Here is a 17874-nt window from a genome sequence, read left to right as displayed (position 1 = left end):
GTCTGGACTTTTTGATGGACAATCTTGGGGTGAAATATCATGGATGCGGTGTATTTCAGCTGCGTCCTCAGTGAGGACGCCACCAAGAGGAGCCACGGGTCGGCGCCGGCCCAAGACCCGAGCACCAAGGAGAAAACGCCACCGAAGCCGCCCTCTGGAGCAGCGGCCAAAAACCAAGATGGTACTGGATTTCTTGGATTTGTGTATTTGTTGTGTCCGGATGGATATTCGGATGTTTTTGGCCCGGATATGGAAACCAATATATTATTTGTCGGATTTTTGTATTTAGCCTTTTTTATTTTCCCTTGTTTTGGTCGTCTACCGTGACGATAGAATATTGCCAAAAATATTGCCAAAAAAACAAGCCAAATGCTACCAGCACCCTCGTGCTAACGGTCAAGCTAGATTCATATCATCTAAACAAATGCTTTTTCATGATTTCATTAAAAATCTGACTGAAAAGCACTCATGTGATGACAATGTGAGATGTATTTTTTTTAATTTTTTTTATTTTTTTATTACTTTTCCCAGATTCCGAAGACAGCTCTGACTCCGATTCCCTCAGTTGGTGTGTATATTTTTCATTTCACGGCCCACTGCTTCGCTTCCAGCTCACATCGCTTTGGTTCCACGTGCAGGGTTCAGAAAAGTAAAGCTGATAAATGGCCTTCGTTTGCAAAGGTTGGTTCCATCTTTTTTTTTTTTTTTTTTTTTTTTTCACGCTAAAACTGCTAAATTTCCCCTCAAACTCTGATCCAACTCTTTTCATCCTTTCTCCCAGGAACCGCAAAAGACCAATCTAAAGAAATTAATCGAATCTACATTCGGAGACGGTGATTAAAATCCCCACTGTCTTGCGATCTTAATTCATTTTGATTCGCTTTTTGACCATATTTTCTATGTTTCACCTCCGAGGCGGCTTTTACAAGATCGGTCTGCAGGAGCGAGCGGAAGAGCAGGATTCCTTTCAGTCAGAGGTAAAATTTTAACACATTTTAACTCCATTGCATCCAGGATATTGCACACTGGTAAAAACAGGCTGATCTGTGTTTTTTTAGGGGTCTGGCATGGAGGAGGATGACGCTGACGCTGATAAAACTGCAGGTAAAATGAAATAATAATAACACCCCTGGTTTTGCTTGAATATTTTTTCTGTTTCCTTAAGATTTTATTTTCGGGCGCTTCCATCGCCTCACCCGGGGCCTTTAGCCTGGAACATTTAGCGGAACATTTAGAAGTAATTCGGACTCAAATGCAAATGTCTGCAGGCCTGAATACTGTATAGACAATAACAGATTTAATTTGTCTTATCTTTGGTGCTGCATACATGATTTCTGGAATAATCACGATCTAATCGTTGCGTGGGTTATAAATAAACAAAGGAATAAATAAATGAAGGGTAATAACTCTGTCCAAGCTTAATAGAGCACAGTCTTTTTGACTGATTTGGAAAGTGGGATTATATCCAAGAACCGGTTCCATCTTCTGCGCTGTTTATTTAATAACATGTACCTTGAGCTACAACTGCTTGGCACGTTCCTTCTAGATCAGTGGTGTCCAACGTACGGCCCGCGGGCAGGAACCGGCCCGCAAGGAGGTTCGATCAGGCCCGCAGGATAATTTTAAAGTGACAAAATGCATAAAAGACATGGATTTAATTTTTTTTATTAAATGCAATTCAAGAATTATCCACTTGGGGGGGGGGGGGCTGTTTCGATCAGAGTAGAAGACAAGCTGCATCACTGAGACGGACCAAACAGCTGCTTGTTTGTTACGATGTTGTTTCTACCCTGTTCTCTAACACCCCACTACACCTTCATTAGCCAAAATGTCATTAGCAAAACAGAAAGAGGGTAAAATTTTCAAAGAAAAATGGACTACGTCCTATTTATTTACAGAGACAAACTGGAAACTTTTGCGCTTCGTGTGGTTGCAACAAGTTTTGGAATTTAAGGAACATAATATTCGGTGCCACTACAAGACTCATCACAGTGAAAAATATGACAGCTTGCAAGGACAACTGAGGAAACAGCGGTCCACTTTCACCCATAGCCGAGAAGTCAGTGAGGAAGCGCTAAAAGCCAGCTACCTAATTGCTAGCGAAATAGCATTAGCATCAATGCCGTATTCCGACAACGACTTTGTTAAAAGATGCATGACGAAGGTGGCCAAACTCGTATGTCCCGAGAAGCGACAAGCTTCTGCCAATATTTGCCTGGCGAGGGATACCATAGCAGAGAGTATTTCGGAACCATCGGCAGATTTAGACGGCCAATTGAAACGGAGAGTCAAGTCATTTATTGCATTTTCCCTTGCTGTTGATGACATTTCGGACGTGGCTCAACTGGCCATATTTATTTGGTGAGCGGATGAGACATTGACTGTTACTGAAGAGTTTCTTGACCTATGATGACCTATGAGGTGCCTATGATGGGAACCTAATGTTCTTGTACTTCTTTACACCAAAATAAAAGGAAAGACATGATATTTTGGTTATTTATAGCTGAGTACGCTATAATTTTAATGGTCCGGCCCACTTGACATCTGTGAAATGAGTTTGACGCCCCTGTTCTAGATGATTCACCCTGGGACACGCCCAGCGTCGGCAACGAAGACTCCCCTCCTGCGGCCGAAAAGCCGTTACCCGAACCTGACAAAGTCCAAGACAGCGCCGGTTCGCTCGCCGAACGAAATTCGTCTCCGATGGCGGCGCCTTCTCCGAGCAACAGCGTCCAGACACCCCTCCACAGACCTCCGCTGCCAGGACCCCTTCCTGGACCTCGCAAGAAGATACTGCTGCCAGAGGGGAGGCAAACTTATTTGTCTGAAGCTAAAGGTGTGAATCCCTTGCTAACCTTTAGCTCCATCATTTAAAGATATAATGCATTTTTTTTTTTTCTAAATGGAGTATCTATGTAAAATCTCTTCCCTCCTTCAGGCCACATCGAGTTCCCAGCAACGTCAGGGAGCGGGGAAAACACCTTGCAGCCAGACACTCGCCAGCGGAAGGTAATCAGTCCAAAGATTTACTTGCACACTCACTCTACGTCAGGGGTGCTCACGCTTTTTCACTTATAAAACCTATAAAATGACTAAGTCAAAATGATCTACTCACAACAAAAAATGAAAAACATTTTTTATATATACAATGTACAGGACTGTCTCAGAAAATAAGAATGTTATGTTATTTATCTACTGTAATGCAATTAAAAAAACAAAAATTACTTTTTCATGATATTCTAATATTTTGAGATAGGATTTTTGAGTTTTCTAAAGATGCAAGCCATAATCAGAATAAGAAAAAGAACAACTTTGTGTATCCTGAAGGAAATCGTTGTGCCAGAGTTCCAAGTAAAACATAACAATAATAAATAATAGTAGGAAATTGAATTAACAGTATAAAAAGGGGGGGGGGGATAAGAAATACAAATAAAACTTTTAAGTGACAAGTCAAGGCTATAAATAAAAGGCTTGCAAAATTTCAGTTTATCTGTAATGAATCCAGAATGTATAACATTTTTGTTTTTGTAATTTCATTACAGAAGATAAAGTACTTTATCACAATATTCTAATTTTCGGAGACAGTCCTGTATGTTGATGTGCCTCGCATAACCGCATGAGCCAATATTGCACTGCACAAAATAATGATGTGCACAAATGGGATTTTAGTTCCTTTCTCTTCCTCAGCTCGCTTTTCGGCGTGATGTCCGTGTCGTATTTTCCACCAACGGTCCGAAAATGTTGCTCCGCGTTACCCTTCTTTGGTATCGCGATGTTGGACCGGCAAATGAGGCGAACGCACTTCGAAAATGTCATCGTGAAAACAAAAGTCCTCCTCCAATTCCGTCTTCTGACTCGGTCCGGCTCCCCCGCTCATTTTATACCCTTTCGTAAGTTTAAGAGAAAAAAACGAGGGCTAAAAATTGGAGGTAACTTTTCGCTGTTTGTGCACGTGCCGTGACCTCAGTGTCAGAAAAAATCAACCTGTATAGACGGGATGGACGATAGGCTGACGTATATTTTTTCTAATATTAGGCGATCTACCGGTATTACGTGTAGCGTTTTTTTTTTGACACCTTCCGTCCCCTGCAGACGGACACGGTGAAAACAGACCCCGCGCTTTCACCGCCCGTCGGCAGCATCGCGGAACGGGACGCTTCGGACGAGAACGAGGCGCTCAAGCGACAGCTAGAGGACGCGAAGCGAGATCTGAAACTGCACAACGTCACCCTGACTCGTCTGGCGAGCGAGCGACAGGCCCGGGAGACGCTGGCAACGGAGGTGAGGTCGGTTCGGACCCGCCTGGCCGAAGCCGAACGCCGGCTGCAGCATTCGGCGGCCGCTCTGTCCGACGCCCAGAAGGCTCTGCACCGGGAGATGGAGGAACACCGGCGTCTCAAAGACACAGTCACAGGTTTGTGTTGGAGGTTGTCAGGTGAGGCAGCTGAGGCTCTGCCTCACCTTTCATCATTAAATACAAAAAAAACAAATAACTCAAAATCTTCTTCTTCTCCTTTCGGCTTTTGCCACAGCAAATCAACCCTCTGCATCTAAACCTAAAAATGAAAAAAAAAACACAAAATAAATATGAATATTTATCCACTGACCTGTGTATAAGTGTATTATTTTTAAAATTTCTCACGGAAAAAATCGCCGACTGTCAAATCCAGGGCGGTGACCCCAGTTTCTGCTTCTCAACATGGTGCTTATAATATTTGTAGAGAATATGATTTAATATATTCTCTACAAATATTACCTGTGTGCGCCTTCTAAAGCAATATAGCATGAGATAAATAAAATAAGGACTTTCACAACAAAATAAGAGGTTTTCACGGGGAAGAACAGGCGTGTGAATCTTGTATACGAATAAGGGTAGGAACACAAATTCTTTTCAGATTTATAAAAAAAAAAAAAAAAAATGGATTTGAAAGCAAAATTGACTTCAAGTGAATTATAAGAATAAGAATAAGAATAACTTTATTTATCCCGAAGGAAATTGTTGTGCCAGAGTTTCAAGTAAAACATAACAATAGTAAATAATAGTAAGAAATTGTATAAACTGTATAAATTGTATAAAGAATGATAAATAAAAATAAAACTTTAAAGTGTCTAACAAGTCAAGGCTATAAATAAAAGGCTTGCAAAATTTCAGTTGATTTGTAATGAATCCAGAATCTATGACATTTTCAAGTAAAACATAACAATAATAAATAATAGTGGGAAATTGTAAGAAATACAAAAAAAACTCAAATGTGTCAAAGTCATAGCTATTCTCTTCTGTTTCTTGACAAGCAACCTGTATTAATATTAATCGAAGAATTTAAAGTTTGAAAAACAAAATATGGCCAACAGTGGTTGAAGGAAAAGTTTAATTTTTGCAGTAACAACACTTTTTAAGTGCCCTTTACGCTATCATGCGACTTTTGCCACAGCAAATCAACCTTCTGCCTCTAGCCCTAAAAAAAAAAAAAAAAAAAAAAAACACAAAATAAATATGAATATTTATCCACTGACCTGTGTTACAAGTGTATTATTTATAAATTTCTCAAGGAAAAATCGCTGACGTTTCTTGGAAGCGGCTTTGGATAAATGGGTCTGTAACATAATGTAATATAATGTCATTATTTGAAAAACTAAGCCCTAATCTTGCAATGAGAGCTGTCATTCTGACACCCACAGGTGAAGCATCCAGTCAACACCAGGCTTTAAACAGCCTCTCCCAGAAGCTGACCAAGGAAGAAGCTCGTGCAAACAGCATGGAGAACGAGGTCCATCGGGTCACGGTGCAGCTGACGGAGAAGGACCTGCTTCTGGACGTCCTGCGGCGGGAGAAGGACCATCTCGCCGGGCGCGTGAAGGAGCTGGAAAGGTCTCAGCGGGCCGAGAAGGAGCGTCTCAATCGCGCGGTGGCGCAACAAGAAGCTCAGCAGATGCAGGTCCAGAGGCGCCTTAACAGTCCGACATGCAGCTCGGTTGGCAGGGAGAAGGAGCTCTCCAAACACCAGGAGGTGCTTTCTGCTTCGACCGCCTCCCAAGGCGCCGTCAAACCGCCGGAGGAAGCTGCGCAAAGGTAAATATAGACACGTGCACATCCACGCGGTGGGATTTGTAAATTCATGATGTTTTCTAAAATGCACGTATGTTTCCTCGCTCCGTCGGCGGATGTAGGCCGGAGACGGAGGACATCGAGGTGGAACCCGCTGCTGAAAAAGTCCACGTTCTTCAGAAGGACGCAGCGGTGGGTGTGGAACGCATGATTCCGTTATTTGCACATGCAAAATATTCACATGGGATTTCATTTGTGTCTTTTCTGTTTTGCAATAAATTCCCCACATTCTCTGTGATCATGAAGAAAAGTGGAGTCGCACATCGTGACGTCGCCGTCACCCTGACGCGTCACACTGACCGGTCGTGTTTGTCATTATAGTATCGGAAACATTTCGAATAACCAGAAATATAAATTTACGTTTAATTACCATCAATGATTTATATGTGCACACTAACCTGCTGCAGGGCCTAAATAAAATGTTTTGGTCGGCGTGTGCTTTGAGGAGGATCATCGAAGAGCATTTGTGTAAATTAAGAATACAAAGAATAAAAATAAGAACAACTTTATTGAGCCCGAAGGAAATTGTTGTGGCAGAGTTTCAAGTAAAACATAACATAATAAATAATAGTAGGAAATTGTATGAACAGTAAAAAAAAAGGGGTTGGAATCAGAAATACAAATGAAACTATAAAGTGTCAAAGTCAAACCTATAAAGTGTTTTAAGGTCTTGAGTACAAAGATAACTGTATATAGAATATTGTTTAAGGTAATCCAAATGATACACAAAAGAAATCAATTTTAAAATAAATGTCAAATGTGGAACTAGAAGAGCTAATTCAAATGAGCATTGAAAGATATGGGCCAAAGAAACAAAACAAAACTTGTTTTTTTTTTAATTAAATCAAGGCAAAGATAAGTTTTCAAATCCATGCCAACTGGCTGCAGTTGTACATATTTTACATATTCTAACATTTACACAGGGATAACAGATACTTTTCACTGTGTTGCAGGATTTGAACTATTTTTCATGCCGTTAAAGGCCTGAACATCCCATGTCCTGTTTTCCAGGCTAAAAAGGAGAAGAACGCTGGGAAAATAGCAGAGGCGATGAAAGCCGGAGACGTCTTGGCGGAAAATGAGACGAAGACGAACGCAGAGCATTACATGGAAATGCACAGGTTAATCTGAGCTCCATGCCAGAAAAACTTCCATTTATTGAAACATGATACACCAACAGGTCCATACATTCATTCATTAGTACACAGGACAAGGTGTGACTGTCCCTTGTGCCAAAATCCGAGGTAAAAACACGTCCAGAAGCCCAATCCAGGCTGTAGGGACAAAAAAAACAAGCTAGCTACCAGCAGGCTACCACCCCACCGACCAGACACCGCTTACGCATATCATCAGGGTTTTCAAGCGGGCACCTTCCGTCATCTGCGTTTCGTCGAGTTCGACCCACAACGCCTCAAGAAGGCTCGACGGTGAAATCCAGCGTCCTGGAAACACCCCTCCCCTCCATGCTACATAGCTGTTCCAAAAGCTAACTATCTTTCTTTAGCAACCTCCCCAGCTACCATGCTTCCTACCATTCACTTGTTCGTTCCGCTGCCTGGGAAATGTTACTGACCGCAAGTTTCAGGCTCTGTCCAACTCAGTCGGTGAGGCAACAACAGACTTTGCTACTAACCCGCGACAGCCAGCCTCTACATGCCGCACCCGAGCCGTCCAACCTCGCTGCGCTGTCTCTTCTGCCATCTCAGCATACCTAACCTTTTTAAGCTCACTAGCCTCGTCAACTCGATCCTCCCAGAGGACCGTAAGTTTGATAAAATATACTGTCCTCTCTACCCCAGACCACGGCAACAAATCTGGCCTTAGCCGGGTGCTAACTATGTACGCTGGTACCACCAGCTGCTCATTCAGATCAGTCATCAGCTCCCAAGCCCTGCCTAGACTTAGCAGCCCCTACGTGGTGTTTGGTCCTGAATGATCTAACCTTTTCTCCCTTGCGCACAATTAATCTGCCTAACCTCCCTATTCCCAACTACAGAATTTACATTGAAATGCTTTTCTTCCTCTGCTGCTACCAAACACTTCAAGACCTGGTTATGACGCCAAGTGTCTCGCCCCTGGGAAAGACTAACCTTACAACCTGTCAACATACTTGTATGTCTAAGCGTGCCCACCCCAGAACACAATGGGCAGGCAGCGTCCTCACCAAAAAATATCTTTAAGCTCTGGGGAGACACATAATAGGTAGCCCCCTATGATAAACCTAATTCCGGTAGCCTCCATGCTCCACAACTCTCTCCACTTCAGGGTTCTTCTTTCCGCATTCTCCCAATTTTCCGACTGTCCTTTACCTGCACCACTGCTCTAGTATGTCTTACTACCTTCTCTTGCCCATGTATCTCATCAGCTATCAACTTCCTCTTTTCTCCAACTGTTGCCTTACTCCACATTGGTATTCCTGCCCCCAACCCTAAGGCTCTATGCCCATGCTGCACCCGGCCAATGACATCCTATGACTGAGGGTTGCCTGTGCTTGCTGCACTGCCTCCTTTGGGTTCCACTTCCTCCCTGTCCTGACTATAAGTGCAACACTCCGAACCAGTGAGTCCTTTGACTGAGCGAGGTCATTTCTAGTGTAACCTTAGCACACTTGTACTCTTCTGACAAGCTAGACATCGGCAACTCCAGTATGCCTTTTCCCATACCAGGCTGTGCTACATCCTTTCAAGCTTCTCTGCCTTTGACAGGGGTACCTCATACATTGCTAACGCCCACATTGGCCGAGGCAACTGCCCAAACTGCAAACACCACAACTTCAACTTCCCTTGGATTCCCGACTTATCTATAGTAAAAATGCCTTGACTCATTTCATATCTCAACGGCTCAAATTGTCCCTGATCGCTAAGTCTTGCATCAAACCATCTACCCAGACTCGTGACCAGTTTCTCTAATACTCTAGTCACCACCGCGCCATTTGTCACAAACCTCTTGTTTACTACCTTCCCTTGAATGAGTGAAATACTCCCAGACTTACTTAGCTTAACTTTCAGTCTAGCCCACTGCAGACTACTATCTTAACTTCTCCAACAACCTACAAGTACATGGCGGTTGATGTCATGTCATCCATTCTGTAGTAAAGCAGAGCTGAATATCAGCAAAGTACGCTTTCACTAAATTCTTTACACTGTCTGGCGCTCAAAAGACAATAAAAAGCCTCCCATAACAGCCTATGTGGCACTGACCCAAAAGCATTCGCCCTTTCTAAAAACACTAAATGTAAATCTGTCCAAGCTGACTGGATTTGGTGCCAAATCACACCGGTGAGCTCTGAGCACTCGGGGATTCCAGCCTTTTGCACCAAAGTATCAATCAGTCTATTCTTTCCTGGGTTACTAGACAGCCTCTGCGCCACCACACTTAAGAAACACTTCCCTTCAACATTAGGGAAGCCGACTGGTCTTACTGACTTATTTCTACCGAATCCCCGTCCTTTGGAATGAAGATTTCCCCCCTGCTCTGCGGGTTTGGGTCACCTTGGTGGACTATCATCACACAAACTCCCCAATAAATGGAATATCCGAGGGGAGCGCCATCTCTCTATGTCCTTCCCTATCTTTGTGCATCTGCTTCTGCTTCCCTACCATAAGAGTACTCTTACTCCCTTTTACTTTTACTCCCTAAAAAGCTATTAGCTCTTTCCTTTTCCTATTTTTCCTTACTGCTCTTCTTCACACTACCAATCGCCCCTTTAATTCTACCTGCAGACAATCAATCCCAACCTTTTCAACCTCTGATGCTTTCTGTGAATAACGTAAGAAGAAAAAGTCAGCAAGTCAGTAAATTCCGTTGAATTTTGACTTGACGATTGGATGCACCAGCTTATTTTAATTAAAATAACCAAAGCCGCTTCCTAATGTGCCCGAGGGCTCTTTGTTTGGGGGGGGAAACAGGTAAAACGGTGAAGCAAAGCTGGTGATGAAGGGCTTGAGCTGAGGTCAACTGCGTGAACATCAGGTGAGAAACCAACGTGTTTGATTTGTTCTAGGAGGATGAAGACGGGCAGAAGAATCCAGAAAACAAAAAAATTAAGACAGAGGTGAGTCACAGATCTGTATACAGTATATATATATATATATATGTGTGTGTGTGTAAATATACATTCATATTTGGATTTTATGTGCATTCTTGTGTACTGGATGTGTTCAAGGCTGCGAGCGCTGCTGAGGACCGCAAAGAAGAACCTTTGGGCTCAAAAGAAAAGCAGAATGATGTTTGGTTCCTCCGTGAGTCGACGCTGCAAAGCTCAACTTACCATTGTGCAAATGAAAAGAACGGTGTGTGTGTGTGTGTGTGTGTGTGTGTGTGTGTGTGACTTTTGAAGCTGACTCCGTCCGGGCTTCCGCTGCATAGTTTTAAGTAGTCAAAAAAAAAAAAGAAAAGGAAAACGCTCTCTTATCCAGGTATGATTCCAGGTGGAGGATCTGCAAATGAGGCTGGAGGAGGAAACCCACTGGCGTTCGCATCTGGAGGAGGAGAGCAGGGGGTTCAAGGAGCAACTGTCCACCCTGAGGGGCTCCAGGAGGAGCAACATTGATCTGGCCAGGAAGAAAAAGCAGTTAGAGGAAGAGGTAAGAAGACATTCTCCATCGGAGCCTCCATTTCAGCCAAAGCCCTTACCTTTGTTTCCCTGTTGATAACCGTGATGTGACGCCAGGTGGGCGATCTCCAGGTGCAGCTGGAGGAGGAGGTATCCCGGCGCAACCAGCTAGAGGAGGCCAACAGGGAGCTCAGGGACAACTTGGCCCCCCTGAAGAGCTTAAAACGCGATAATAGCCATCTGGAGAGCACCAAGAGGCAGCTGCAGGAAGAGGTGTGCACCACTTTTCCTCCTGCAGGGTGCCGTATTCCTCAAATGGTAACCAAACTGTGGAACAGGGATGTCAAACTCAAATACACAGTGGGCCAAAATTCATAACTGGGACAAAGTCGAAGGCCAACATTGATATTTATTGAAAAAAACCTTCCGCTAGATATAACAATGAACCTTTTCATAGGGACCCAAACAAGTTTTGCTTAAAAACTAAATATGGAACAAGCATAGCTTAAGAATAATAAGAATAAGAACAACTTTATATTCCTGAAGGAAATTGTTGTGCCAGAGTTTCAAGTAAAACATAACAATAAAATATAATAGTAGGAAGGAGGGAGAATAAGAAATACAAATAAAACTATAAAGTGTCAATATGTAACTTAATATTGCACACATGCAAAATCTTATTTTCTGCCAGAGTTTCAAGTAAAACATAACAATAAAATATAATAGTAGGAAGGAGGGAGAATAAGAAATACAAATAAAACTATAAAGTGTCAATATGTAACTTAATATTGCACACATGCAAAATCTTGTTTTCTGCCTAAGTAGCAGGGTGCTAGTATTACCATAAGGTTGCTATGACTACTGTACAACAGAGGAGAGGGTGTTTATGGGTCGTTGTGATTTTTGTGCCAAAACACCAGCAGAAAATTCTGGGATTTGTGGAATTAGCGGCGCATGCACTGTAGGTTACCCCGGCAGACCAGCTCTTATAGTCATTTGGTACGGCTTTACGGGCCAAATATAATTACAGTGCGGGCCAAATCTGGCCCGCGAGCCGGAGTTTGACGCCTACGGTCTAGCTTATTTAGTTAGCCTCCCCAGGATCGCTGAAGCCACCGCTGACCACTCTAAACATGGAGGGCATCAAACCAACACTTAGGGATACCAATGAATCTAGCCTTGCATCACTTTTTTGTCTCAAATAACCAGTAATTGCTTTATTCCGACTCGTTGAAAGTGTTTTTCCTACACATTTTGCTCCATCTCACCTGTTTCGTCTCAGCATAAAACACCGACTATCTTTTATCCCAACTTGACACAAGCTGGACGATCTCCACGCGCAGCTGGAGAGAGAAACATCCCAGCGCTTGCAGCTGGAGAAGGTGAACACGGAGCTGAAGGACCATCTGGCTTCTCTGAAGAACATGTGTAGAGGTAATGATCAGCTGGAGAGGAGTAAGAGACAGTTGGAAGAGGAGGTCCTGGACCTGAGAAGCAGGATGGAGACCCAGAAGCAGCTGGAGCTGCACCAGCGTGATATGGAGGAGAAGGTCCGGCAGGAAGCCCCTCAGAAAAGGGAGCGTTGCGGTTTGGATGGTTTGGATGGTTTGGATGGTTTGGATAAGGAGGAGAAGGCCCGGCAGGAAGCAAAGCAGCAGATGGAGCAGCTCTGTCAGGACATTGAAGTGAAGGCCCGCCAGGAAATACAGGAAAAACTGGAGGAAGTCAATTACTTCTTGAGGGTAAACCTTCTGAAGACTTAATGACCGAGGAATATTATTCCAGGTTTCCCAATTGTTGAGTGAGCGGTGAATGGCACGTTTTGCACAACCAAGGCAAATTTTAGAAAAAGCAATGTTGTAAATAAAACCATTCCGGATTAATGGACGGATGTTTTTATTTAAACAAATAAGCAAAGTGAATGCGCATACTTGAATTGAATGCATTTTATGAATACTAGTTTAACAAAACTAAAAGATGCAAAAAGAATCTCAACTCGCAACATTGGTTTGGGAAAATTAACCAAAGGCGTTTCTTTCATTTGCACTAGGAAGACGAGTTACACGGAGTGGTAAATAGAAAGCAAATAAAACAAATGCATAAAGAAAAGAAATAACATTTTATTTAAGGAAAATTTCAAAATGTCCTTTGCATTTGAATTTTTTTCCATGTTTATTATTGTAATATTTGGTCACCGGTAATATATTCTGTAACCGTCATATATACAGGACTGTCTCAGAAAATTAGAATATTATGATTAAGTTCTTTATCTTCTGTAATGCAATTAAAAAAAACAAAAATTACTTTTTCATGATATTCTAATATTTAGAGAGAAGATTTTTGAGTTTTCTTAAGATGTAAGCCATGATCAGCAATAACAAAATAATAAAAGGCTTGCAATATTTCAGTTTATTTGTAATGAATCCAGAATGTATGACATTTTTGTTTTTGTCATTGCATTACAGAAGATAAAGAACTTCATCACAATATTCTAATCTTCTGAGACAGTCCTGTACGCATCCAGTAAACGGCCCTAACTTTGACTTCATATGATCCTATCTTGACTAGTGTGAAGCATCTGAGAAAGCGTACCAGAAACAGAAGATCCAGGAGCTGGAAGGGGAACTGAGTCGGCTCAAAGTCGTCCACTGCGAAGCCCTCAGCCAGAGAGACTCTGCACATGCAGAGCTGGAGAGATACCGCCAGCTGTACGCGCAGGAGCAGCAGCTCAGGAGGACCCTGGCTGAAACACTACACAGGTCGGCGTGCACGTAGGAGCCTGCAGGAACGCACACATTCATTCATTCGTTCGTCTACCGCAGAGGTGTCAAATTCAAATATTACCTTACATTGCATTTGGCAGACGCTTTTATCCAAAGCGACTTTCAATAGAGGATATGGTGGGCTAAAATTCAAAATGCAATAATAACCATCTGGACAGCACCAAGAGGCAGCTGCAGGAAGAGGTGTGCACCACTTTTCCTCCTGCAAGGTGCCTTGTTCCTCAAATGGTAACCAAACTGTGGAACACGGGTGTCAAACTCAAATACACAGTGGGCCAAAATTCAAAACTGGGACAAAGTCGCGGGCCAACATTGATATTTATTGAAAAAAATCTTCCTCCAGATATAACAATGAACCCAAACAAGTACTTGGGAAATATGGAACAAGCATATCTTAATACTGTACACTATATAACTTAATATTGTACACATGCAAAATCCTGTTTTCTGCCTAAGTAGCATGGTGCTAGTATTAGCATAAGGTCGCTATGACTATTGTCAACAGAGGAGAGGGCGTTTATGGGTCCTGTTGTGATTTTCATGCCAAAACACCAGCAGAAAAATTCTGGGATTTGTAGAATTAGCAGTACATACACTGTAGACTATACCGACGGGCCAGCTCTAATAGTCATTTGGTACGGCTTTGCGGGCCAAATATAATTACAGTGTGGGCCAAATTTGGCCCGCGGGCCAGAGTTTGACACCCTAGGATCTACCGCTTTCCCCTAGTCATGCAGACACGGAGAGAACATGCAGATTTCCACACAGAAAGATCCCCTGTGGGAATCCAACCGGGGTTCTTTCTGACACTCACGTCCGCAGAGGAAACACCAAATCAGGTAACCGCATCATCAGACATCATATATCTCTGTGCGCAGGTCCAACGGTCGGCTGGCGGAATCCGTTTCCATGCTGCACGATGACCTTCACAGGCAGGTTGTGGAACGAGGCTCCGAGTTGCGTAAGAGCAACGGCAGGTCACCTGTGACTTGCAGCGTTGATGAACTCTCCGGGACCCACGGACAGAAGAGCAGGACGGATATCTACATGTCTGAGGTCGGCCGATATCAGAATGAAATCAGGCGATCGGGGAAAACGATCCAAAAATTTTGTTCGTGCAGATAAATTAATTGTGTTTTCCAAATATTCTGTACGCGTGTGCCATGTCGAGGGTGGTTCATGCAGCGCAAGGAAATATTATAAGGGTGACATTCTCAAATATTGCTCCTGGAAAAAAGGGGTCTTATCATCACGATAAAATCTGTTGAACGGTTGCGTTACGTTGATTTAATTAGTTTAATTAGGCCAATATTTTGTGGCCCCCTGCCTGAAATCATATCTTTGCGTTAGTGCGGCCTGCCTGTTTTTCTCACATGCATCTGGGGGTTTTATACGGTGGGCTTCATAAGAAAAAAAAATGAGCGAGGAAAAAAATGAAAAAGTAACTTTACAATCTATTTTTTGCTTCAAAATTTGAAAACAAAATGATTTTTTGATGAAAAAACGTCTAGTGACATTGTTAAAACGATCTGCTCTTATTTCTATAAAAACCACAAAAACGATAGCAAAAAGAAAGGGGCAAGATTAAAAAGATTGATTTAATAAAAGGAATAGCCACCATTAGCCTTGTAAACATTATACATGCTACCAGTCCATTTTCTAATAATTCTAGCGGCAAATTTTCCCACCGTGACAAGATTTTTGTCTTTTAACTCAACAATATTTCAAGGTGTAATTTCATTAATTCTTTTTTAATATTCATTTTTAGTATTAATTTATCATTTATTTTTTAAAGGAACAGTTCATGACATATGAAGAGTTTTATAATTTACCTGTTTACCTTCTTTACACTAAAAGAAAGGAAAAATTTGGACTTAGTGTTACTTCTAGGTAATGATTTTACTGGTCCGGCCCCCTTGACATCAAATTAGGCCGAATGTGACCAAAATGAGTTTGACACCCCTGAATTAGTTATTTAAACTTCAATTAGAGTTTTCGAAACAGACGGCGCTCGAGGAGGCGACTTTATCCCTTGTTCAGTCCGTCATGGGTGTATTTGTGTGCAGCCGTGCAGAACAAACTCCACAATAAACTTTAGTCACACTGCATGAGTCTGTGGGTTTGTGTAAAGAAGCCTATTCTCATGGGAGAGTCCCGACAGTATTTTCTTCCTGCATAGAAGCATCATGTGTTGGTGTTTACTTGTATTTCCCATTCATTTTTCTTCCATAGCCACAAGCACGAGCAAAAAGCAAAGTAAAAGTTTACCGTTGAACGTATTTTAATCCACTATTTTCTTTTCCCAGATACGGAACGAGTGGGACGTCATCCTTTCCAAGGCGTTCGGCAGCAGTGAGTGCGGTGGATCTGTAAAAGGATTTAAGCATTTTCTTATAGATGTTCATAGCATGTTCAATGCTGTCCGTCTGTGCTTCGCAGTGGCGGCGGAGCCGGGCATCACTCCACCCTGGGCGTCACCACTGGGCCGTGTCTCCAGGGAGCAGGAGGCGGTTGCCAGGGCGGAGCAAGAGTACCTGGAGATCCCTTTGCAGAAGTACAAGATCTGACCACGAAGACAACGCGCGTCATCTGCAAAATGCGGAAAATATATTTGATTTTTTACAAAGTCCCTGCAGAACTAGTCCCGTCCTTTTTTACCCACGGAGCTTGACTTTGAATCTACATCTGGTACATCTGTCTGGAAACTGATCTGGGGGGAAATCTACCCAATTAAGTAAAAAAAAGTTTAAAAAAAAAAAAAAAGTAAAAAAAGGTAAAAAGTAAAAAAAAAAAAAAAAAAAAAAAAAGTGTAAAAAAAAGAAAAACGATGTATAACTGTCATGATCCAAAACATTTAAGGCTCCCAGCAAGTAAATAATTGTTTTTAATTGTTTTATAGGAGTCTGATGTCGTGCACCTTGTCACCACCATACAGCTTCTTCATTAAAAAGAAAAAGGAGACACTCGAATAGTTCATAACTTGATGAAGTCTGAAGCAGCTTGGGATTTTTCTCTGGCAGAGACTGGGGAGAAAACATCGGTTTCTCAAGAGAATGAGAAAGACGGGCTCACACCCTTTTTTTTTATTAATTTTTCAATTTAATAATTCAGTCCTTCAACCCAAAACCTGTTTCTGATCTTCTTTTTGAAGAATGATAACAACTTGTATACATTTCATTTATTCCCAGTCATATGTGTTTCTTAATTTTTGGAAAATACATTTGGTTTAGAACTGGTTCGTTGTGAGTTATCTTTGACCCGTAGCTATTTTGACAAGCTAACATGTAAGGCTGATATTTGGATCATCTCCACAAATTTGGGCTTCTAGCAAGTAAGAGATTCTTCTGAATGAACCCCCCATGCAAATATACATATTTAATCTAGGCAGTTAAATTAATGTTAAGTTGACCTGTCTTGGGACGGATCCCAGTACAGTGTCGTGCCCGCCCTGTGTTTGTGCAGAGGTTGTTTTGTCCCTCCGACATAGACGTCAATGCAGGAAGGAAGGAAAAGAAAGGAAATTTTCTCATGCTAAGGTGTGTCGTGGAAGCTTCCACTTTTTGCTTCTTGATCGTGAGACCTCAAGATCCAGTATCCGCGCAAAGATTTCAATCCAGGTATTAATCCTGATCCGGATGACTGAGAAATTGCTGTTGTTATTTGCTGGCTTGCTCTAAATTAAGTGTCACCACTATTTCTTTGTTTTATTGAGAGGAACAAGAGATAAAAAAAAAAAACAACATTATTTAAATGACTTTACAAACCAAGCTTGTCTCTCCGCCTTTTGTTTACTCTGCTGCCATCTCATTTGAGAGGAGCTGACGTGATCTTCAAAAGATTTTCAAAGAAAAAAAAAAGGCTAATTTGAAATTAGGATTCAAAGAGAAGGTGGAAAATGAGATGTTGCTCTATCTATCATTCAAAGAAAAAACAATGAAAAGGTCAAAACTGCAGTTCTCCAACATGAGACTTTGTTGTGGATGAATAAAAGAGGTATTCCTGCATTAATGGTTTAGCCTGGCAGCTCACAGCAATGGAAGGAATCGATCAACCATGTAGTTTTTCAAACGGAAGTCTTTTATAAAATGACTTTATCAGGTGTGAAATATTATTATTGCAATAGTCCATGACTGATGGGAGGGACAAACCGGAAGTGACGACAGATATTGTGATCAACGCCTACTTGGAAATCGGGCTTTTATCGGTCTAATTACGCGTTTTGCAGGGTGAAACAATGTTGATAGATCGATTGAATCATTTTATCACTGATTTGACAAATCGATGGAAATTACAAGCGGTAAGCAAGAAAATAAAATGATCTAACGAAAAACAAGGGGCTTTGTCGTTGCTGTGATGTATTTTATTTTGAAGCACTCAAACCGGATGTTAGCGGTATTAGTGCTAGCTTGGCAGCCAACAGACGCCGTGCC

General features: G+C 42.1%; 1 protein-coding gene across 1 annotated transcript; it reads left to right on the top strand.

The window, feature by feature from the left end:
- The first annotated feature begins 39 nt into the window (after positions 1-39).
- On the top strand, positions 40-16173 carry LOC147232488 (uncharacterized). The gene is made up of 16 exons (XM_086148927.1): positions 40-181; positions 2576-2836; positions 2939-3009; positions 4093-4414; positions 5680-6070; positions 6169-6238; positions 7118-7227; positions 10110-10160; positions 10272-10347; positions 10537-10692; positions 10779-10934; positions 11984-12403; positions 13230-13420; positions 14323-14500; positions 15751-15796; positions 15884-16173. The coding sequence occupies exons 1-16, from the start codon at positions 40-42 to the stop codon at positions 16009-16011; spliced, it is 2769 nt and encodes a 922-aa protein (XP_086005053.1). The 3' UTR covers positions 16012-16173.
- The last annotated feature ends 1701 nt before the right edge of the window (positions 16174-17874 follow it).

The sequence above is a fragment of the Fistularia commersonii genome, chromosome 7 (genome assembly GCF_037954325.1).
Source record: "Fistularia commersonii isolate RoL2024-O1a breed Wild chromosome 7, RoL_Fcom_v1.0, whole genome shotgun sequence".
Taxonomy (NCBI): Eukaryota; Metazoa; Chordata; class Actinopteri; order Syngnathiformes; family Fistulariidae; genus Fistularia; species Fistularia commersonii.
The sequence above is the reverse complement of the archived record's forward strand: the minus strand, read 5'-3'. Positions and strand labels throughout refer to the sequence as shown.